Genomic DNA, 23,813 nt, shown 5'->3' on the forward strand with positions numbered 1-23,813 from the left:
AGCCTCATGGTGCTGCCCTGAAAGGCAATGATGTTGTCCTCTTGTGGGACAGGAGCCACCCCATCATGACATAAATTGCAAACTTCCTTTGCTCTCCCAAGGAAACACCCCTGCGGCCCCTCACCAGGGGAATCAGGAGTCCTTTAAGAGCAAAAAGAAAAGGACAGCCATTTTAACTCGATGCAAAACATCCCAAATTGCTGTTCAGCCCCGGAGTGAGGTTGAACACAGTCCAGCTGTGATACCACCTCCAAAGTGGTTACATTCGCTGTCCCTAGACAGACTGAGCCCTGTTTGCATTGCCCCATCTCACTGTGAAGTTCGAGGTCACGCTGTGAAGCTGGCACAAACCCAGCAGGTATGTTAAAGTGCAGACTGTGTTAACAAACATTAATAAACACGGACAAGGTCACAGGTTTTATTGGCTGATAGAGGGTGCGACAGGGAACACCTTCCCGCTACTACAGCTGGCACTTTGTCTCCTGTGGCAAGTGCCACATATGCTGTGGTAACTGATGGCAAGGAAAAAAAAACGGTTCAAAAACACAAAGATGGGTTTTGTTGTTTTGTTTGTTTTGTGTTTAAGGCAATTAAGGTCTTAAATCCACTGATTTTCCAGCAAGGGTGAAACACAGGCTGAAACAGGCTCTCAGGACAACATACAGCAGAACTACTGCTGCCAGAATGCCAGGACATTATCAGAAAGTAAAATATGCCAAAGCCTGTGAGAAATAAATAATAAAAGACAAAAACCCTCCATGGGGTTCCACAGCTCCACGCCTGATCTTGAGCCTCAGCACACAATGTTTATCCACAGCAGCTGCAATTACACTTCTGGACTGCGAGGCAATTCATGTGATTTAGGAGCCTATGGGCAAGGCTTCTAAGCTCAAGGTCTAGACAATACCACAGACACCAATTCCCCAAGACTGTTTTATCAAATCCCTCTATCTTTAAAAACACCATCAGCAGCTTGTCTGCCTTCATAGTAAATTGTCTTTCAAATTTTGATTCTGCTTTCAAAATGAGACTGATCCAGTGTCACAAGATGATTTAAAGGTTCACCCTCCCCTCCACAGTTTTGTTTCTATCACACATGATCCCAAAACACACTTCACCCCACTCCTCCTCCCACCATCTTCCACAGTTTTTTCTGCTGCAGCAAACCCATGAAGGAGGTAGGGGGAAGCAATGCTAGAAGTTGTTCCTCACCTCGCTAAATTGCCTCACTAGCATGCAGTCTGCAAGCTGCTAACAGGCAGGCAGAGCAGCAATTTGGACTAGCACAGATAACCATGAGATTTGGGAGACCAATGTGTTTTTACTCTGAGGTTCTCTGCTCCAAAACAAGAACAAAACAAAAATCCCCAAATGGAGACCAGTACAATGGGGGGGTACAAGGAGGCTGGAACACAGCTGCCTAAAGAATGGACATTTTTCTTCTTGTCTTCATCAAACTTATGTCAGGGTCCTGCAAGCGCCTTCATCCTGGATGCAGGGGGACTGGACACCCATCCTCATCCCCAGCCCCATCTCCCCACCTTCTTCTCTCTGCTTCTTTCCTGCACACCGAGCAGCTCACAGGCCAGCAGCTCAGAGAGGAATTAGACCAGCTCAGCTTCACTGTTTTAATTTAATTAATTGGCTTTCATTCTCTGCAAAGCCTAAAAGCAGCATTAGATGGCCCCCCTCTGATCTCCTCTGCTGTCTTTTGCTCGTCCTTGTTTAATTGTTCCTGTTAATTACAGCTTTTGTGTCCATGCTTTATGTTATTAGGATGATTTACATTCATGCTAAACTTAAATCTGGGAAAGTACAAGCAGCTGAAAAACTGCAGTTGCTAGCTGCTGCATTCTGGTCTCGATAATGAGAGCAGACAGGCGATGGGACTGGCTGAAAGGCTCTCTACCAACAGAAATAAAAATTCTCCACATTAAGATTAAAAAAAGATAGGGAAATAGTTCACAGTCTGCTCACCATTTGGGCTGACAGATAAAACAGACAAATAAATCCAAGAAGCTAAGGAGATTTTTATGTTGCCAACCAAAGTGAGTTACATGTATATAGAAATACATGTGTGCTTGCTCCACTGCCACACTGCTGCAGCCCTTCAAGTTTTAATTGCTTTTTATTTCATTGAGCAAGTTTAGGGAAGACAACAAAACATTGCCCAAAGTGAGAGGGAATGCCTGCTTGTCAGTTATGGGTCATGAGTCACTAAGGACAGAATACTACAATAAATTTCTGATTTCACTTTTGCATGCATTTGTTATGACTCTGCTCCTTAAAACACAATGCTATGCATAGCCCCAGGCCGATGTGAAGTAGGATCTTGTTTCAGCAGCTTACATGAAGAGTATAAAGTTCTTCTGCCTGCAGCAAGAACACAGAACTCACAGAGAAAACCAGGTACCTGCAGTTGACAGGAGCTCAGGTTAGAAAATATTAAACTTTGGCCTGGACAGAATCATGTAATGCCCAAAAAATGAGCCCCATTTCCCGTGCACCAGAACTGCTGTTAACTTGAGGGGCAAAACTCAAACTGCAGCCTCCTTGCTGCTGTTTCTGCTCTAGCTCTATCGCTACCACAACATCACTAAACAGATGAAGTATCTACTTTCTTGATTTCTTCCAAAAAAAGCTCCCTCGGGTCTGCCAGTTTGCAGCATATTCCCTGGAGTAGCTCTATAGGTATTTAGTATTATATACAGTCTGGTGATGCGAAACATAATTAGTAACAAGCAGCACAAACCCCAACCCCCAAAAAAACCATTCAAAACCAAACCCCCCAAAAGAGAAAAAGAACCACATGGCAGCACAATAACCTTGGAAACTTTTATTAATTTGGTTTAACAACACTAACCAACACTTACAAGTAGGCAGCATTTCCCTACACGAACAGGAATGAAAAGGCGAGATGCTGTACACGTAGCTAAAGGCAGCTGCAATCCCATGGTCAGGTAGACAGGGAGAGTCATCACACCTCCTGCACCTCAACAGCATTTATCACAAGAAAAATTAACTACGAAGTTGCCATGCCCATCAAAATCCAAATCCAAACCTCAATTATATCCAGGCACCTTGGTGTTTTTTGTTTTTTTCTGGATGAGGCCTTTACCAAGACTGTGGTTTAATTAAACAACAAGTATTTTGTAATACTAACCAGATCTTCTCATACTCCACCTTTTTCTCATTAGCTTTTTGCACAGCAATTAATCCCCTTAATCAGTCAAATCAGTTCAACACTAGATCAAAAAAGCACTAAGAAAAAACAAGAAACTACCTTGTTAAATTTAATGAACAAGGGAAAACACACACCAGAAGGCTGACAGAAAATAGAATCATTATGCTAATGCTGTGCAAGTTAAGAGAGACACTCTGCAACCCCAGTGAACAGTCCACAATGCTGTCAGTCTCAACTGCCTCTCAAAACTGGAAAATTTTCTCTGGAGAGTTAAGTCTAGAGCAGCTTCCTCTCCTTTAAAACCACAGGGTAGAAACAATACCCAGAAATCAAGAAAAGCAAAAGCCTAGCCTGTGCAAGCTCCACAAATTGAATGCTAACAATACAATAAACGTGGTACTGCCCAGTACAGCATCCAGCAGCTTTTACAGATGAAGAGGACCTTCTGAACTCCCTGCACAGCCTCCTGGTGCTCTGTTTGTGGCCCCAGCTCCCTTCTTTCTTCCAACATCTTCTGGATCTTGCAGGCTTGCAATGGCCCTTGAATGACAAGAATTTTGTGTATGATCCCAATTGTTTGTATTTTCTTTTAGACAGGATGACTACAGAGCACTAAACCAGAAGCCTCTGGAGGTATTAGATGCCTTTTTATTTTTACCCTGGGCATCTGCCCCCTCCGAGACTACAGATGTGCTGTAGTGTTACATATGCAGACTCTAATGATTCTGACTGTAACAGCATTAAGTAAATGTAGCCTGACTACAAGTGGGAATGGGCTTTGGGTCAAGCCATTTACGAACATGGCAGTATACACACTGCAGGGATCAGTCTGCCCTGTTGGCAAGATCCTCCTGGTTATCATGACATTTGCCTTCTGTGCTCAGTAACAACAACAACAATTCCTGATGCAAACACAAGAATATCTTGTGTTCCTTAGTAAGATATGTTAGGAATGACTTACGACTACTCACTGGCGTTTACTGTGGAATTGTTCAGTTACCAGGCTCTGATCTTTGGTGCTAAGAGGAAAAAATGTTATTTGGGCTATGAATCTCTTCCTCAAAGTGATGTATATATGACTTCTGCCATTTTCTTCATTTCCTCCTATACTGCCATGACAGTATAACCATCTTCTCAAACTTTTCTTTAAAGTCTTTTCTAAAGAGCTTTCATGCTTCTGTTCACTTGCATTCTTCTCCACCTCAAAAAATCTACGATTTTGTCAGATTATCTCTGATTTCTGTGAAGACTGTGTACTGCCTTCCAAGCCTACTGAAGTATTTGTTTTCCATCTACAGGAAATTATATTAACAAAACATTCTTTCCCTCTCAATTTACTATGGAAGAGTTCAGATTGCTGTCTCCAGGCAAGTTCCCTGACACACTACTCTCTAAGGAGCAGCCCATTTTCTGAGAAGTCCTGCATAGGTCTGTACACAGAACATAAACAAAATAAACTTATGAACAAAACAAAGAATCAATTATCGGCTAACCAAAGAGCATGTCCCTCAGGCTGTTCTTGGATCTCCTCATCCCCAGGAACTGCATGGATCATCCTTTCTAAAATACCATCAAGAGTAGAGTGAGCCCTGTTGAGTAAAATATTGTAAATGGATGCAAGTTTAATACTACACATTTTAAATGAAAACAGTCATAATTACCAGGGTTCTTAAAAAAGTTGGCTTCCGCTAAGCAATAGATCTTGTTAAAGTACATGAAACCATTATTCCAAATCTTTGTAACTCAAAGCCAAACATGCTTTATCATCCTTTTTTCCATACCTTTCTGTTTCCTCCGAGAGATTAAACGACTCCTTAGTCCATAAACTATGATCTCCCTCCTCATTTCTCTCAGATTCCTTTCTTGACTCTCTGTCTTCCATTTGAATTTGATCGGGAACTATTACACATAAACAGAAATATTTTAATATCAAAGGTATGAAGGCAGATAATAAAGAAATTAAAATGTGTTTTCATTTACTATACTTGGGAAAGTATAGTAACTTTATAGTAACTAGTATAGACAACTCCAGTTATCTGCTTCCCAATTACTCTTTCCTCAGCCATCTGATTTTCTACCAGTTAAGCAAATTCACATTATCTACAGTCAAAGGTGGCCAGCAGCAAGACCTAGATAAATATTCTACTGCAACACATTTTTAGGTTCACAGGACTGAACATCTTGCTTCATACTAAAATGAAAAATACATGTAGAAATTAATCTTTAATCTTTCCCCTTACAATCCTAGATATGGGAGAAAAATCAAAAGAAAACCTGTGGATGTTAGCTTTGTTAGCCTGCTTAGCAAAATCCAATGATATCCCCCAAGAATTATCTCGGTAAGTTCTGTTCCCTACAGCATGTGAATATATTCAGCCACCTTCTGCTAAGCTATGATAAGCAGGAAGCAGTAGGCTGTCACAAAAATGGAGTCTGAAATAGCTGTACTTTATGCAAATACAACAAAACCACAGCGATTGAATGGCAAGCAATACAGGCTGCTGCATTCCTTACCACCTAAAAACAAGATACTCCTATGAATAAACTCAGTAGCTTCTATCCTTTGGGAAAAGATCTAACAAAGCTGTAGGATAACACAAACAAGTGCCAGTATCATTCTCAAGTGACTATGCTATTTAGCTTTTTTTACAGACTAACTCATGTTCTGCCTTCTTTTTTTTCCTTTTTTGTATTTTTTTTTTTTTAAACCGCTCTTCCCTTTGTGACTCACTGGAAAAAAATGCAGAGCCTATGAAGATTTAGGCTTTCTGCTCCTCTGACATTACTTGCTGTACATCTGAAAATTATTCTCACTTATTACTATTTGCAGTTCAGAAGCACAAAGATTCATGCCTGCTATCTTTGGTATCTTTGTAAAAGAACAGGAAATATAATACTGATTACCCCAGTGGATGCTATTTTCTTACACTATGAGATCAGAGGCATTATTTCATTATGGTGAATAAGAACCACAAGTGTGCACTGGCCACTTCCTCAACTGAACCACCCTCCCACAATGGAAACCTCATCTCTCTCTTACATCAGCTGCCCACTGTCTATACTTTTGTGGGTTTCATCACTTCTGTTTGAACATAGCACACATTACGGTGACATAATAAAAGTAGAAGATTAATTCCAATAGTTCAAACTAGCAAGCCTTCCACACCAGAACCCTTTAGAGAGAGGATATACAGAGAAAGACAGCAAACACTGGTGGAGGAGTGCAAAACCGCTGCATATAACCTTACCAAGAAAGGGAGAATCCTCTTAAACTTCTGCTGAACCACAAATACACACACACACACAAAAAAAAAAAGCGCTAATAATTGAAATTTATCGTATAGTTGAACATACAGGGACAAGTATTCAGAGCAATTCTGCAGCAATGCAAAAGTAATTTTCCATTTGCAATCTCTACTTCAGGACTATTATCAACTAACCATTTATTTGCACTCCACAATCATACAATCCGTTCTCTTCAAAGTCTTGAGCACTGGAATCTTGCTGCTTTAAATATTCTGTTAAAACCAGCATTTCCTTATTGATCCACTCTTTCTAAATTCACATTATACAATCTAGAGTACCATATGACTTTATCCATCCGAACCCAGATGAAAATCTTTACATAATCTACAGTTAGTTCATATATTTATCCTAAAAATTGTCTCTGACCATCATTTATTCACTTGACGCCAGTCTCCACATGTCCTTGTTTTGGTGAATAAGGAACTAAAAAGATTAGAATATAGGTACCACATTTCTCAAAGAGCATAGGAGCTATATACATTTAATTACCCCATCGTCTGGTTTATAACTGAATAACAAAAGCAAATTCTTCGGTAACACACACCAGTAAAAACAACACAGAGTTTTTACACTGTGTTCTGTCTGAAGATGTATGTGATTACAAGAAGAAACGTAAATCACTGAGACTAAACTCTGCAAAAACACCCGAGGGATGCAGCTGCCTGGCTCGTATTCATTTTAATGGAGAACATGCAGTGCTCCAGGACACCTTTGAAAAGGTCTACACAAAATTCAGTTCGTGTTAAATTACATCTTGACTCAATAGACTGGCTGCTGTCTTTGTCAGCAAGTAACCATGAGGTGAAATGCAGAAAGTTCAGGGAAGAACTTAGAGAACTGCCAGTTACTTAAGCTGTTGATGCCTAATCTCCTAATCATTGACCTGACTGCAACTAATTTGGAAGCTCTTGTGTATTTTAGTAGTGAATGATTTGGGAGCAATCCTGATTGAACACAGCTGGCAAGCCTCATACCATTTTGGGTGAAGTGCCTCTTACCAATTTCATCCAGCAGCTCTTGGGCTGGTGGAGGCAGCTCATCAGTGAAGTGGTTAGATGCCTGTGAGAGTGCTGAGAGAGAAAAAAAGTCTAGTTAATTAGCAGTGATTAATCCTTAATAACTGTGATACTGGCTTACATTATGACAGCATCTTGCTGACATATTTATCAACCTGCATGAGCCTGGCTCATTCACCTTTTATCCTTAAATAATTTCATAATGAAAAAATCCTTTAGAGCTAGACTTGCACGTTCAGTTCTCAATGCTGTATTGCAAGTTTTAGGCCAGTAATATTTACACTTCAAAATAAGTTGATTAGAGGCCAGAGTTCTTAGTCTGCAGGTGCAAACACAAAATCCACCACCTCATTACCACTAGCAATACACAGTTGTGTGCAAAGCTGTTCATCCCTATAAAAAGAGATGCCAGAGAGGGAAAAAAGAAGAGGGAGTAAAACTGCACAATTTCTTTTCAAATCTGTTTCTCTGTTTATTGATCATTCTATTTTGGCTGCGTTAAGACACTTACCAGATGCCTTTCTGGTTCCTCTCAAGCATGAGGCAACTACTGGTAACCCATCCTGAGGAAGATCATACAGAATGGAACACAAGGTAAAGGGAAGAACTGCTGATCTTCAATCCTCCCCTTCAACATACTAAACCCCAAATGAGGTAAAGCCTTAATTAAAACCTTAGCTGACCATTACATTTTAAAATAAGCTCTTCAATGAGTTCAGAATATGAAAACAGAGGTGGCATCCAGGTAAGACAGATATGTCAAAAATCTTGCTTAGGCTGCTGTGCACTCATCTTTTAGCCAGCCGTAAGGTACTGTCAGCTATATCATCTTTATCTGTTTCAACACTCTGTATGGACAATTGGATGAGAATTCTCTGAAAGGATGGTTCCAACATCTCTGAAGTTCCCATTCTCTGCTTTGAATCTGTAACAATTAAAGCCAGGCACACCTATCCACTAGAAGGGCCCACAAAAATCAAGACTTTGTAATCATAGGCAAGTCCTCACTGTCCTCAAAACGCAAAGAGGTGCTTCACACACTTAATCCTACAATAAGATTTTAAACAAGAAAGTGACAAATCAAATATCTCTGCAAAGCCTGTCAGGGCAGCACTGCACTGTTAATGGGCTTAATGCATTCCAGCCGTCTGCTACACATGCAGAAAGACGCAGACCTAACCTGATGACAACGAATGCAATTGCTACTGTTCTGGTTGAACAAACTTCAATTTATCTTTAAATGATAACTCCATCAATGGATAACAGTAAGAAAAGCAAAAAGGCAACTATTTTATATATAACTGTCTAAAAAGACAGTTAAGATAATGCTGTGGCACCAGGACACCTTCAGTTCCAAAAAGATTACTGGAAATCACTACAGTGACCTTGGAAATTGTCAACTCCAAAGAAAGAGGATTTTTTGATACAGAAAAGTTGATAACATTATGCCACATCTGTGCAGAAGGAGGACAAACTTAATCCCCTAATACAAGGGCTTTCTGAACATTTACTGCTTCCTAACTACTAGATGGAGGCTTCCACCTCACTTTTCTTCCTCAAAGAATCACTCATTTACTTACTCCCCCACCAAATTTTAAGAATGTGAAAAACGTACATACTTAAGCACACATGAACATGTATTTATTTTCATTCATGTTTATTCCCCACTTCCACATAGTCAAAAGCTTGTAGTTCACAAATCACTTGTGAATTCAGAGTGGTTCAGATAAACAGCCTGCTGTTGCGTCATCAGAAGACCAAATGATCAACCCCTCTACCCCCCTAACAAAAACATACCTTTTCCACCAAACCATTTTACAGATACTTACCACTTCAGTGTCCTGAGATTACCACAGCCAATGCTGGGAAATTCTTTACAGCCAGTGAAGGGGTAGACAGGCAAAGCCACTTTGATGGTGGTTAACATTTACATACAATTACATGCAAGGGGAAGCCAACTCTGCATAATTAGTGGCACACATCGACTGCTTTGAAATCAAGCAGAACTTCTGTCATTATGTCTACAGACCCAGGATTCCAAAACACTCACAAAGACCTAGAAATACTCCGTGCTTCTTATCTTGCATTTGTTTTATGGAAAAATAGTTTTTAAAAATATTTTTAAATGGTTGGCATAATGCAAATTTTCTAGACTTACAGGCTGATTCAGTGCAGATGAGCAAACTCCTGAAGCAACTGAAGGAATTTCAGTGCTCCTTCCCTCTTTACGGGGTGTAGTGAATATCCTGGATGCTGCAGAGATCTCTTGAGAACTGCAAAAGGAGGAATCTGAAGCTACTTCATGGCAGCGTTTGTATTTTTCAAAGGCTATTGGATTTTTTTCTTCTAGAATTAAAATAAGAAAAGATGATAGCAGAGCTGGAAAGTTCTTTTTGGTTTTGTTTTTTTCTATCTTCATCACATTTCAACAGAAGCAGAAAAAGGCTTCTTCTACATGAACAGGCACCTGCACAGGAAACTCTAGGTAATTATTGCCCATAAATAATTTCTAAATAGAAGTCCAAACTGATTACCTAGGACTTCCACTTCAGACTATTTATGCAAAACTCTGCTAACTGAAAAATTTCTACTACTGTATTACACCAAATTAATGAAAGTACAAAGCAAATGATGATTCATTGCTTGTAAACACCACAAGTTCAACAAACATTGAGATCACTTTATCAACACTCAAAACATACTAAGTGCTTATTACATTGTCTGTCTTTAGAATGCTAAAATTTACAGGTATTACTTCAAATCAATTTCTAGATGAACAATTTCTGATTTATGAAGGCTACCATTATCTTCCAAGTAACCACCTTTCAGAGGCCTTTCAGATAGTGGCTTTTTTAGCTGTGTCCCCATAAGTTCCCCTTTAGTTTGGCGTTTTTGACTTCTTTTGACCAAACAGGCTGCAACTACAAAGCTGTAGCTATCCAGACCAAAACAATGAGATTTCAAGCCACAAGTACAGCACTACTTGTGCTTATTTATTCCAAGCCCGACATTTCTGCGTTGGTAGGAGTTTCCATGATTCACATCAAGGATTTTTACATCAGCAACTCTTGGCAGAAAGGTCTGACTCCTGGCATAGAAAGGTTAAGTAATTCACTGATCCTTCCTTTTTTCCCCTGTAGTTACCTGAGCTGAGTGGAGTGCTGAAGCTCCTTGGTGCATGACTCACTCTGGGAGTTTTACAGTCTACATCCCTGGTGCAGCTCTCTTGCTCATAGGGGATATTTGACAAATTGTGAATATCTGTCACTGATCTGAAGTATTGAAAGATGTTCTGACAGTTAGAATAGCTACTTTTACACTTATGAACCACTAATTCTGCTATTTTCAGGTTCTTTAAATTTTATTTTTGCTCAGCATTATCTAGTTTGCCAGAAGAAAGAGACATTCCTTTTGAAAACTTCCCACAGAATTCCTGGCAGGCCATAGATCACCACCTTCAATAATCTTGCAGAGATAGAAAAGGTTATATTATTTGCTTTCCCCTCCTTTATAGGATTTCTTAATTTTAATAATTCTCCTACAGAAGCAAGCTCAGGAAACTGCCTCTAGAAAGAGCAAGAACTTCAAATGTGAGCCACTGGACAGAAAACTCTTTCCAAAGCCAAAGGAAGACCTCAAGGTTTAACAAAAAATAATAATGCATTAAGACTAAATGTAGGTCTTAGGAACCTTTAGAAGAATTACTCAGATAAACTGAAACTGCTGAAGACCTGCACAGTGATGTCCACCCAAGTTACAACAATTCTTCAGTGGCTGCAGGACTGGGATCATATTAAGTAAACTAACATCTTCTGCAGATATACCCTGGATTACACTGTCCTCAGAAAACCATGAAATTAACAAATGTCTACTCTCATCAAATCAGTAATTTCTATGCAAATCCCCATTATCTGTAAAAAGAAACTATCTTTACTAGTTAAGTCACAAACATACTGTGCAATTTTTTCCTCAGAATCTCAATCATGAGTCTCTTCAGTAATAAAATTTATTTAGCTACAGACTAAAAATCTGCTCTTTTTAGTAATTTTACTACTTGCTATACAGACAAAAGAAACAAGGAATTCTAACACTAATGTGAAAAAGCACACCCAGATTAACACTAAATTAATTACTTATGAATATGAAAATATTTCAAACTAAGGACAACTGGATGTGATAGCTCTTTTATACCAATTCCCAGCGTATCACGTGAATATATTATTTCAATACTTCAGTGCACCTTCTCTCAGCTTTGGTCTGTTTCATCTTCCTGTTTGCACCAACACAAAAAACTTTTATAGTGATAATGACCAACTTGCTGAAGTTTTGATAGAAAATGGTCTGTGGCTCTTACACATCTTTTTCTTGGCATTCTTCCTGTGTTATTTCTTGTGCTGCTTCAACACTGGAATGAAGGAAGAAAGGCCATATTCAGTGATCATCTCAGAGAATTATGAAAGTAAATGTATTTAGTTCTCTCGAAAAGTTGAGAGGACTACCTTCTCTCTGAAGTAGACTGCAGTGCATAAAAATATTTTGCTTAAAACCTTAGAAGATGGAGAGTGCTACGAGAAAAATGTCATTTTAAGCACATTAAGGCAAAAACTTTGACATATGCAGTATCAAAACAAAACAGAAAGTTAAATAAAAATCTATGACTATACATCACTACATTGTTTCATCATCCTTTGATTGGTCTGCATTGCAAACTATACTCTCAAACTGTAACAAGTCCTTTCAAGGTCAAAGAGGCATTCAAAGGGGATTAGTCAGATGGCCAGAAAGCAACCGCCCTCTGTCCTGCTGGCAAAAGCTCAATTCCTAAGTGAAGGGAGCAACCAAGACCTTAAGGCCAAGTATTTACACATTCGCTGCCTACTTTTGACATGGGTAACTCAGTTCCTCCAGTAGAGGGGAGAGAGCACAACACTGACAAGACAGTAAAAGGAGCTCTCACTCCCACACTTGGAATAAGTGAGCAGCAGCTAACTCTGGAGGAACACAAGCTCAGCTACAGTGAGGCTAGGGGTTTTGAAGAAGCCCAAAAGCTACTGCTGAAAGCCCTTCAGGGCGAGAGCTTTAAGCAAAAGTACCCCTTGCAGCACAAGGTGGTGATTCTGGCCAACATCTCTGCATGCTAATAGAATATAAAATGCACAAAAATATTGGATATAAACACCTCATGTTTGACAGATGAGACTGCAAGTCTCCGAGCATGGGCTAATGTTATCTGCAGGCAAGATACAGCAAGCATACTTGCATTGGATTGTTCCCACAGAAGAGGAAAAGGCATGATCTTCATGCCACTTGAGCTCCAAAACCAAAGCACAACAAAATTAAAACAGATGACTGAAACCTTAATTTGAATTATCTTTGCTCTGTTTAAGACAGTAGCTTACCAGTGTGAAAGGAACTGCAATATATACATGACTTCTTTTTCCTATTTTAGCTTCCTCATTAAGCAAACCATAACTGAATACTGTAAAAGTCAAAGCCCCATGAGATCTGTGAAAGGCCTTTTAGTATTTTCTTGGCAAGGAACTATGATATGTAGATAATAATTACACTGGCATCTTATTTGAATATTAGATATATAGGCAGAATAAAGATAGCACACTTTACAATCTAATTTACACTTGGAGTAACAATGAAAGTATGTCTATCTACCTGCTTACAGGCATACGACTAAGTTGATTCACTCCTAGCATGTTACTGCCGAACTTCTGCACCGCTGTGCTGCAGAGTAGTGTTTTTCCTCCTGAATACAAATGACAAACGTTCCCTGTTATTGGGTTTTGCAAGTACAAAAGAAAGTGATAACTCATTGAACAGGAAATTGCAACTTTATTAAATTTTTTTCGTTCTTATGACCTTTGTTGTTGTCAAGAGACAAATGTGTTTTAAAGACGCATTTTCATAAACATACCACAGCTGCCAGACAGTCAACCACTGAAGCACTGGGGAATATCGCAACATTCACAAATTTGAGCTAAGAGAGGCAACAGACTACAGAAACAACGATCATCCTTCCATTATTCTGCACACACACAATGTCAGCTCTTACAGTTAAGCTCAAGATCCTTCTAGCAATAAGAATATTAATGTGTAGATACAACTTTAGTTCAGTTTCCAGCACCACGGCAAGTTGCATAAAAAGATTCAACATAGCCCTAGGGTAAAAATAAAAGGGTTGCGAACAAGTTCTGGTTTTTTTAACTAAAACACAGCAAGTACATAATCTTCACTTGACAATATTTCAGTGACTGCAATGCCCAAACCTCATCTTCCAAAATTTTGAGTGTCCTGAACTCTCACTAAAATCATGAGGAATAAAAGACCAAGCAACCCTGAAGAATCAAGCTCCAGCCTTCTGACAGGACTGCTGCTGACAAAAGAACAATGTAAGTGCAGCAAGACTATGTCTCCCTAACTCAGAAGTGCCTTCAAAACAAAGAGCACATTTACCTGAAACCTGAATTCCTGATCCTGCATCTTCAGGTAACTGTTTCTGCAAAAATCTGCCACAAGCATCTTCTAATTTGCCCTCAGCATCTGAGGTCTGAAGTGGGGGGAAAAAGGAAGCGAATTCAATTTCTCACAGGCAAGCTGTAAAGAGCAGGACAATTCTCACAGGATGATGTTCATGATAACGAGAACTGGAAAGACAAACTACTCAGGAGCTTATCAGCAAACAGCATGGATTGCATTGAACAGCCCATACAATGGTTTGGAATCTTCCAGAAATGAATGAACGCTGTTTGAAGACTACTGAGTACTGTAATTGTTAAACCTGTGAAATAGAGACTGAGATTATCAACTGCCTAAAAGTTTTCTCAGCCACAGGTTATGTAATTGCCTCATTAACAAATTAAGAAAACATGTCCCTGGTGTTTTGGGAGTCTGGGTGTTTGTGGGGTTTAACTTGTTTGGTTTGGGGTTGGGGTTTGTTTTTTTGGTTGGTTAGTTTTTTGTCTGGTTTGGGGTTTTTTTGGGGAGGGTGTTGAAGGAACACGGTTAGAATTTTCTTACTTTAAAATAAATATTTATAGGTATTATGCCAAAAGAATAAAAACTATCTTTTTCCCATTTTCTACAGCTTTTCTTCAAATCAAAAGGGAGCATAATAAAACTACATGATGTGTAACCTATGCCCAAAGTTCTTGCCACAAACTTCATTCCTGTCTTTTCAGTTATTTTTATCTCTATTCTGAACTCACCTGAGCAGTAGAAGGAAGGAAATAATCAGGAGTGAAGAATTCTTCAGACACATCAGAACATGAATTAAAGGAACTAGGTAATTCCCTTGAATGCCCCTGTGAAAGACATCATCATTTGAGATGCTTTCTCCACTCTCTATTAAAAAAACATACATTTTAGTCAGTAATGATAAACAATACTGCACCAAATCAAAACTGTATTTAATTTGATCACTCTCAGTCTCAACCTACCTCCTGCTCCTTACATTACCTTGATGGTTTATAGAACCAAACAAAAAAAGGGGGGAGGAGGGAAGATTGTAGGTCAGATCATAATTGAAAAGATCAGCTCACAGTAGTTCGTGTGCAACATGGAGAGACCAGGCTAAACTGTTTTACAGATAACTATCTGCGACTAGATTTCCTGCATTGCTGTACATACTCTAGAGACATTCTCAACTTGTTGAGGAAGGACTGAATTCTTAAGAATGGCTATTCCAGACTCTGCGTTTTCATCTTGTGATGGCGACTGGGAACTTCTCCCTAGGATGTCAGAATGGAACAAAATTATTAGGCAAAAAATAACATGAAGTGAGTGATCTGAACCACTGATGGAATACCAATGAGAGCAGACAGTAAAACTACATTGTCTGCCAGGAACATTGTGAAATAATGACATGTAAATGGTTACATCGTTAATCTAGGCATGAGAAGCTTTCCTTGTTCCTTTATCTGTAACTATTACAAAACTACTATCCATTATGCTGCTACAGAAAAAACATTTCTCTAGACTAACTGAAGGAGATAAAGTGTGAGAGCATACTCATGGATTTGAAAGCTTTGGGTCTCCCAACTCACCGGACATTACCTCCACCTATTAACATGTAATACCCATCTTAGCCTATTATTTATGTTCACCAATGACTGACTGACTGACCTGTTTTTGGGGCAAGACTCTGGAAGACAAAATTGACAATTAGTGTAAAATCACAGAAGCTGAAATCTCCTGGGAGATGGAGAGAGACAAACAGAGAAGAAATTATTTTCCATTTTTCAACCCTACCTCCAGAACTTCTGAATGCAGACTCCAGATCACTCTCCTCCGATTCAGATCTATTCTCATTGCCCAAATCCTGAGGCTCAACATCATTAACTGACTGCCATCTGTATCTTTGTTGGTCTTGACTTTTTTGGACTCTAACAGTGACATGTTGAAAGGCCTCATTTATACTCTCTGCTTCACTTTCAGATGTACATTCATTGGCTGGATATGGAGAGCAAAGTTCTAGCCTTCCTGAGGCTGCTCTTCTGGCCATTTGCTTTACTTCAGCTACAGAACAATGACAAAATTACCAGTTTGCACAACAGAATCTGGACCTTCAAAGCATTCCCTGTGTTTCATCGTGTCTGCAGACGTGGAAATGCTAAAGTTAGAGCCTGTAAACTCCTCGTGAAACGAGGAAGAGAGCTAAAAACTTCTTTCCATTTTAAGGAAAGCTTAAAACCTGCATAAATTGTTATGGGTAAGTCTTCGCATGAACAACTTTTGTTAGTTTCCATTCTCTATTATTCATGGCTGTACTGCCATCCACTGGTCATGGCTACATTACCCCGTTTAAGTTCATACACTGTCCCTCCCTTACATCCTCCACAACAGGGCTAGAAATTCCTTGTGCTTTATAATCAAACAATCTTAATGTGGCTGTGATTATTTTATGCCCTTAATGCGCAAGACACAGGATCCTACTCGTCTGGTTTTCATCCAAGCACAGCCTAGTACAGCTTCAGCAATTAAGGCAGACAGACCTTTCTTAAGTAACAAAATGTGTGAAGTTTTAATGCACTGCAGTAAGACTCGCTAACATTAATGCCAAGCTAACACTGATTTACTTACTCCTCCATTCTGATTGCATCATCCTTCTCTCCTCACTTATTTTTGTACTGTAAATTTCAGATCTTGATTTTGGATAGCACCTATAAATCATTATGAAACGCATCGAACTCTGTTAATGCACAAGCATACTGTGTTAATTATTCCCCAGTCAGTAAAAGACTAGAAGTTGGTTTAATGTTAATTAAAAGGCTGAGAGCACACATGTTCTAAGAACTCAGCAGAACTAGCAGATTGAGCCATGAGAAGCTTAGAAAGCACAGCCAGTTATTTAGATCTACTATAGGTTAACAAGACAACCTGTACATTAAAATCTAGATTTCAAAAGCTGTCCATGGCCTTTGGATGATACATCTATATAAACACTAACAGACAGTGAATGCTATGTAGATGTGTTTTATTCAGGTCAGTATGGTGATCAGGGGACAACTGAAGATACTCAGAACTTCAGAGATGTATATCCACAACCCTACTACCAACTTGATCCCAACCTAGAGTTCATTCACTTCAGCTAACCGCATATCTAGAATATGCATGTTCTAATCAAGTATATCCTTCACCAGCGGGTCTTACTGATCCAACTGGGTCATGAATCAATTTCAAACTTGCAACAGTCTTCCCAACTGATCTGACCCAAACATCGGAGGAGGTGCCTGTCCCCAGCTTCCCAACTAATAAGATACACCAATATGCACAAGTTTTGCCAGGTACTTTTAACATGTACTTTCCACCCATATGTAGAAATACAAAGGGACAACATTAAAAAGCACAGCAAACAGAATGAAGTAATGCATACTCTGTTGTCACTGGGTTTAACAAGACTGTTTTACTCCTACAGCCCCTAACATGGATTCTAGTCCTATAGTTATGAAAGCCAAAGCATTCCCACTGAGCATTGAATGAGGCTGTGCAGAGAGAGGAGAACCACCCTTACTAGTAACTTACTAGATTGCTCTCCTTAAGCACTGTTGCTGTTTTGGACCACTGACCTCCATCAGAGAGGCATTTGGAATCTGTCTGAACACGACTCTTTGACTGATATGCTGCAGTAGTCACCCTGCCAGCTCTGCAGCTGACAGTGACTCACAGTAAGGTCCTAATTGGACAGATGGATTTGCCTTACCGAAAACACATTCAATGCCATCCTTGATCCTGCATGTCTCTACTGTAGACAGTGACTGTAACAAGATAAATCTGCTAGAATTAACTTTTCTGTGAATACGAACAAAACTCACCACCTCTCTTCTTCACTTCCGCTTGCTCCAGAATGTGAATCACCTCCTCTCTGACACTGCAAATTGAACTTTGTTTTGCTTCTTACAGACAGACATGGGAATAAATTCTGAAATAGGTCCAACAAGCCCTGATTCAGCACATGCCAGGCATTCTGGTAATCACTAGTTGAGCTGTCTATGAGATATACTAAGAATTGGACTGTGCAAACTTTATTCCCTAGGTTATGTTTTAGTAGCACTATTCACTATGCAAACTTTATTCCCTAGGTTATGTTTTAGTAGCACTATTCATAAAAAGGATAACACCAGGCCTTAGCCTAGAAAAAACTCCACTCTGGATTTATAGCAGGTTTCATATGTACACAGGCAGGCTATCACAGGGAATGAGTGGACCTAAATGAATGAAGATTATTCCTACAGCAGATAAGTACATGATTTTTTTCTCCTTCTCTTTGGGCTAAGCATAGCAACTACTTATATTTAACAATGAAAAATGATCTAGAAGCCCTTACTAATGGCAGCTTATGATCTCCTTAGTAAGTATGTAGATAAATATAAATAAATTATCTCCATAACTAAGTATACAAACAAAAATCTCTGCTTGACCTTTTCTCCAACAGTCCCGTCTCCATTTTAGAACAGGATTTTATCCATTCCTGAGCCACTGGATTACTATTTTGCTGGGGATGGGGGGTGGGGAGAAAGAAATACTACTATTGCCCTGCTGACCTGACAATTTTCATTCCTATAACACATATGGTATGTGCAATATTGTAAACAACAGATTCATCCCTCCTCTTTGACACCATCCATAACTATGTCTCTTTATCTGCTAAGGAATAAAGGAGTGATGAACACAATCACCCTACTCAACCCTTTACCTCGTGGTCCAGGCTCACTTGATCATCCTGGTTTTTCACCACAGTGAAGGTGAGATCATAATGGTTGTTTTCATTTTTACTCTTGTTCATCTCATGAAAGCACTTCCACTTCTCATTTTGAAATACCTCCATTGCTGTCTTTGAAACAGCTTGGAAACCACCTCCACCCAATGGTCCTTGGGCCTGACATGTTACCCCCGGTGGAACATAGTTTCTTGATGGTGGACCTATAGCCTTCCATGAAAAAGTATTAGCTCCAGAAAAAGAGTTATCAGTATTTTGGGAAGTATCATCAGATCTGTTCCAGTGTCCTTGAAAATTTTGCTCAGAAAGCTGATTCATTCTGACTTCCTGGAGCAGCTTGTTTTGGTTTTTAGTGGCCTCTGATTTGTCCAGTTTCTCCTCTAGTCTGCACAGGGAATCTGCTATTTGCTGCACCATGCTCTGAGATATCTTTACACTAAGGACACATTTGCTGATGTGCTGCTCAGTTCTGGACAGGTTACTCACTAGTCTCCCAGCATCTCTCACCTGTGCCAGGTCAGAGGCCTCATTCATGCTTTCCTGGGCTTCTGTAGAGTACTCTGTATCTGATTCTGAAAAGCTGTCTTCCTCATAAACTGACTTTTCCTCACAATGCACTCCAGGGGATGCAGACAGGTCTTTGAAGGTAGCCTTATCTTCTTCCTTTTGCTGTCTTTTTTCATCCTTTAGAGTTTGACCTAATCCAGTTCGTTCTTCCAGGAATTCTTTGTCAGGTTCTGGGAAACTGGCAAAGATTTCATTGATTTCAAAGCTACAGAGGCTGTCATCCACATCACTGAGACTTGGGGTCATCTCAAGTTCAGAAGCCACATCCTGATTTTCATCCTGTGCAACTGTATGTAGATTGGCTGATGCCTCTTGGGGCACTAAAGCACTTTTCTCCTCAGGAAAAACAGAGTATATTGGGGAAGTAGAGATGTCTAAATAAATAAATAAATAAATAAATAAATAAATAGGAGAGGTTTTAGATGTTAAGCCGTTTCTCCAGATGTCCAAACACACAGTTTTTGTACAATTAGGAGTTAATGTCTTTTGTAGATTACATGAACAGTATTTAACATCTCTGCTGAAAACAACACACCTAAACTTCAAACATTAACCAGACTTACAGTCTTGAGTTTACATTAACAATTAGGGTGGCAGCTAAAACCCAAAGCTAACTGCTTTCTATTTCCGAACTATGTCATAAAATCTGTAAGTGCTCAAATTTTAATTATTTATATAAGACCTTTATGGACTGAGGAACAAGTTAAGTGAAGGACACGAAACATCTTGCTAAAAGAAACTCACCAGCCTTGGTTATCTCTTTTCCCTGAAATTCCTGTGTTTTCTTCTGGCTGCTAAAAGCTGACACCAAGCAGATGTTCACATCTGCAAAACCAACAGGTCTCTGTGCTTTTGGCATTTCATCAGCATGACCAGTTTGAGACTTCAGTAAGTCCTGTAATATAAAAAACAGAAAAAAGGACAACTATATTTGACAGTTCAATGTCTCTACCTTCTCTTTTAAGATGGTCTGCCACCATAATCAGAAAAGGATTGTTTGGATTGCCTCCCACCTAGATTTAAGCAGAACAACTTGAATCTGAATGGACGCAAAACTCTGCTGTTTTAAATACATGAAAGGCTAGAATCCTGGAGGTCACCTTTAAGTCATTTTTCAGTATATATTGAATATCCTGAAGATTCATGGAGCGGTTCTTCTGTTTAGGTTCCAGCCCTGACTTTACGATATCATAATACGGCACAGGAAGTCTGACATCTGCTTCTAACTGCTGTCCCGAAATTATGAGCTGTTTAATAACTGAGTCTTCACAACCCTTCCAGGGGGGGGTCTCTACAACACATAAATACAGACTTTATGTCAAAAGCTGTGTATCGGTGTTCATGAAAATAAAGAAAAAAGAAAGAAAGATAAAAAGAATCAGATACTGAAGCATTACTATCTGCACATTCCCTAATTTACAACTACTGTCTCACTAACATTTGAGGGTTTGCCTGGAGGGTTCCTTTTCCAGTTAACTTGGTACAAGCCATCACGGTAAGGTTTTATCCAGTCACACAGAGGAATTAAACAGACATTAGGGGCTGACAGTCTGCACTGAAAACATTTGGTGGGTTACCCAAGTGACAGAAGTCTAAACCTATAGATATACCTGTCAAGGCCTCCTGCACTACTGCACAGAAGCTATATATATCCGATTTGACTGTGACAACTTTTTCAAGGATTACTTCAGGAGAGCACCACTTATACAGCTGCACTGGGACAGGAATACGTGTCAGATCACTGTGTTCTCCACCATCTTTGCTGTATAAAGGGAAAAAAGTTGTAAATTGGGATGTACAGCACACTCAACTAGAAGGTATATTGGAATTTTGAATTTTGGAATTCAAACACCTGAGTTTGTTATATCTGCTTTTAGTTTAAATACCTAAAAGGTCCAGAGTGTATCCACAAATAAAACATGCAGTATTTTCACATCAATAAAACGTATTCTGGTACACTGCAGCAAAGACTTTCTGGTGAAAGTAACACCTGCTTTAACAAATTTACACTCAAAAAGACATCAGAGAAAGCTGAAAATTTCCCAATAGGAATTTTACAAGCAACCGTTTAGCTCTGGCCAGCATCATCCCACTGTGGACAAAACATAAGAAGGTACCACCTGGCCTGTCAATGTTTATTTTGCAATGTCTAGAAGATAATTTCCTCTTCATATTTAACTACAGGGGGGTTTGTTATTCATTTCACAGTAAGCTGTATCTGAAATAGCCAAGAAATTGCCAAGATTTATTAATAAATTGAGTTTGCAAGGAGGTTAGAAAATATCTTTGTTCCTTTCAGGATATTAACATCAGCAAATTTTTGTTTATTATCCATTTTACTCTTTCTTTATAGTCTAACCAGCCACTTACTTCCTTTCTAATCAGACTGCACTACAAGAAAGAAGTAAAAAAAAAAGTATATAAGTAATAATTTACCACGATGAAATGGTGTCCCTCATAAAAGAAATACTTTTTTTTCACCAGTGGTACTTAATTACTACCACCTCCATGAGGTGTGGAATCTTCAACCAATTTAGGTAAGTCTCCATAAACACAATTTCAGGATAACAAAAAGATACTTAAATTATTTCCAGCCCAGCAGCAGAATTAATAACTCAAAGAGGAACGACATCTCTGGTCTGTAAGATTAGATTCTATTTCTCTATGATGGTATTTTTATACTGCAGTAAAGAGCTGCTTCTCTTACTAGTTTCTATTTTCAGATACTTAGAACACAGAAACTAAGTCCCCTGGAAGCTTGCTGTACTGCCTGTGGCAAAGTTAATGTACCTGAGCAGTAATAATCTGGAGTTCTTTACTGCTGTAACTCTGATGCCTGACTCAGAGGCAGGACTCCCTAGTCATCAAGAGGGGCACTTCAGCAGAATTTCATACTAAATTTACTCGTGTTTGTTCCTTTCACAGAAACAGTGAGGAAGTTCTTTACCTCTCTATCATGTATTCCAAGTTGCACAGCTTTGCCTCACCAGAAGAAACAATCTGAATAGCGTACGAGGTAACTGAACGGTGGATAAACCCACGAGAGTGTAGAAAACGCAAAGCGTTGATAATTTGAAGCAGCACATGCAAAATTATCTCCATGTGCAGTACTGGGAATTCTGTACGCTGGAATAAAACCCAAAAGTACCAAATTAATATTAAAAATAAAACACAAACCAGTTGATTAGAAAAAAGAAAAAAGCACAAGTGAGTTCAAGCCTTTGCTTTTATACACAGGCAGTTTGCAATGTATTACACACAAATATTCAAGGGCAAAAGCTGGTTTCGCCACATCTGCAGTCTGCAATGACATGCAGAAGATTAAAAGTTCAGCCATGTTAACACTGACACCAAACAAGAATATCAGTGCAACCGCACCTAAACACTAAGTGAACTATTTGCCAATTACAAATTTTACCAGGTTACAGAGTACCTTGTACTGTGCAATGAAACAGAAACCCGGATACGCAGACTGATAATTTTGTCTCCTTGTTCTTTGAGTAAAGATGGGAGATGTAGCTACAAAACTTCGTTCTCTCAATTAACTACTGTTTAAAAAACAAGTATTCCAATTACCCTTTCATGAAGGATACTGTACAGAGAACCAAGGTTAACCCTTTCATATACCAAACGGGTTTTCTCCAAGTCACTAGACAGACAAACAGCCATCAACTGTAGCAAATGAGGATGTCTGAGTTTACTGCAAAGAGAGGGGGAAAAAAAATAAGGCAAATCTGAGATTAAAAAAGTCCTGGCTTTCTAGATGTTTTTAATCAATACAACATGAATGCTTCTAAGTTTTCACTGAAATACACCAAGTTTTAAGAGAATCATAGATTAGGAGGCATTTAGAAAACAATGCTTATTGCCACAATTAGAACAATCTATAAATAAGCCATCCAAGCAAAGTGCAATAAAGCATTCATCCAGACATATGAGAAGAGAGTATCATCATCCTCTGTATTATCCACTGGGGAGCAAATGGAATGGGAAGGAGAAGAAAGAGACCTGTATTTCTCATTTGAAGAGCAAGGACAACCACAGCCTGACAGTCCTGCTGAGGTTAATCACATTTCCTCACACCTCTGAAGACACCCAAACCCCCAGGAGCACTTGTGGCTACTGCACATTCTCTCTTACCTGCCGTGTTCCTGTTCTGCAACAAGAAGATCGGCGAAGCGCAGTTTACTGCAGTTCTGATGGGGCTCTAAGCCAAGTTCCTTCACTGTAACTCTGCTGCCTCCCCACATTAAGCTACAAGGAGAAGAAAAAGAATTTCTATGAGATGCTTTCTGCAGTATTTTTTTCCAGTTACAGAATTACTTATAAATAATTCTGAAATGCTCTGGTGCTGCCTCCTTTTGTTAGTAACATTACTCTGATGACCCCAGCTATGGCATATACTCTTTCAAACTGACAATAAATTCTCATCCAGTTTAAGATTGGATGTAACAGGTCAGGTTTGCTGTCCAAAGACGCTACCCTTCCATGACTCAAGGTAAAGAACAAGATC

The 23,813-nt window shown here is 39.2% G+C and overlaps 1 protein-coding gene across 11 annotated transcripts in view; it reads right to left on the bottom strand.

Annotated features, from left to right (window-relative positions):
• Positions 1-2,821: 2,821 nt before the first annotated feature.
• TEX14 (testis expressed 14, intercellular bridge forming factor) overlaps positions 2,822-23,813 on the bottom strand; it is a 31,377-nt gene continuing 10,385 nt past the window's right edge. For 4 of the 11 annotated variants that reach the window (XM_030472344.1, XM_030472345.1, XM_030472339.1 and 1 more), the window contains 23 exons: positions 23,441-23,554; positions 22,877-23,000; positions 22,248-22,426; positions 20,911-21,062; positions 20,401-20,591; positions 20,045-20,195; positions 18,710-19,674; positions 17,829-17,935; positions 16,597-16,676; positions 15,640-16,032; positions 15,145-15,245; positions 14,724-14,819; positions 13,972-14,065; positions 13,174-13,264; positions 11,861-11,911; positions 10,651-10,778; positions 9,665-9,852; positions 8,018-8,069; positions 7,489-7,560; positions 6,625-6,702; positions 4,966-5,083; positions 4,678-4,773; positions 2,822-3,724 (listed from right to left, as the gene is read on the bottom strand). In XM_030472344.1, coding sequence (XP_030328204.1) covers positions 3,610-3,724; positions 4,678-4,773; positions 4,966-5,083; positions 6,625-6,702; positions 7,489-7,560; positions 8,018-8,069; positions 9,665-9,852; positions 10,651-10,778; positions 11,861-11,911; positions 13,174-13,264; positions 13,972-14,065; positions 14,724-14,819; positions 15,145-15,245; positions 15,640-16,032; positions 16,597-16,676; positions 17,829-17,935; positions 18,710-19,674; positions 20,045-20,195; positions 20,401-20,591; positions 20,911-21,062; positions 22,248-22,426; positions 22,877-23,000; positions 23,441-23,554 — 3,736 coding nt within the window. In that variant the 3' untranslated portion in view covers positions 2,822-3,609. Of the gene's footprint in view, positions 3,725-4,677; positions 4,774-4,965; positions 5,084-6,624; positions 6,703-7,488; positions 7,561-8,017; positions 8,070-9,664; positions 9,853-10,650; positions 10,779-11,860; positions 11,912-13,173; positions 13,265-13,971; positions 14,066-14,723; positions 14,820-15,144; positions 15,246-15,639; positions 16,033-16,596; positions 16,677-17,828; positions 17,936-18,709; positions 19,675-20,044; positions 20,196-20,400; positions 20,592-20,910; positions 21,063-22,247; positions 22,427-22,876; positions 23,001-23,440; positions 23,555-23,813 lie in introns of those variants that run through there. The other 7 variants (XM_030472343.1, XM_030472342.1, XM_030472340.1 and 4 more) reach the window with 6 other exon arrangements.

The sequence above is a fragment of the Strigops habroptila genome (assembly GCF_004027225.2).
Source record: "Strigops habroptila isolate Jane chromosome 13 unlocalized genomic scaffold, bStrHab1.2.pri S16, whole genome shotgun sequence".
Taxonomy (NCBI): domain Eukaryota; kingdom Metazoa; phylum Chordata; class Aves; order Psittaciformes; family Psittacidae; genus Strigops; species Strigops habroptila.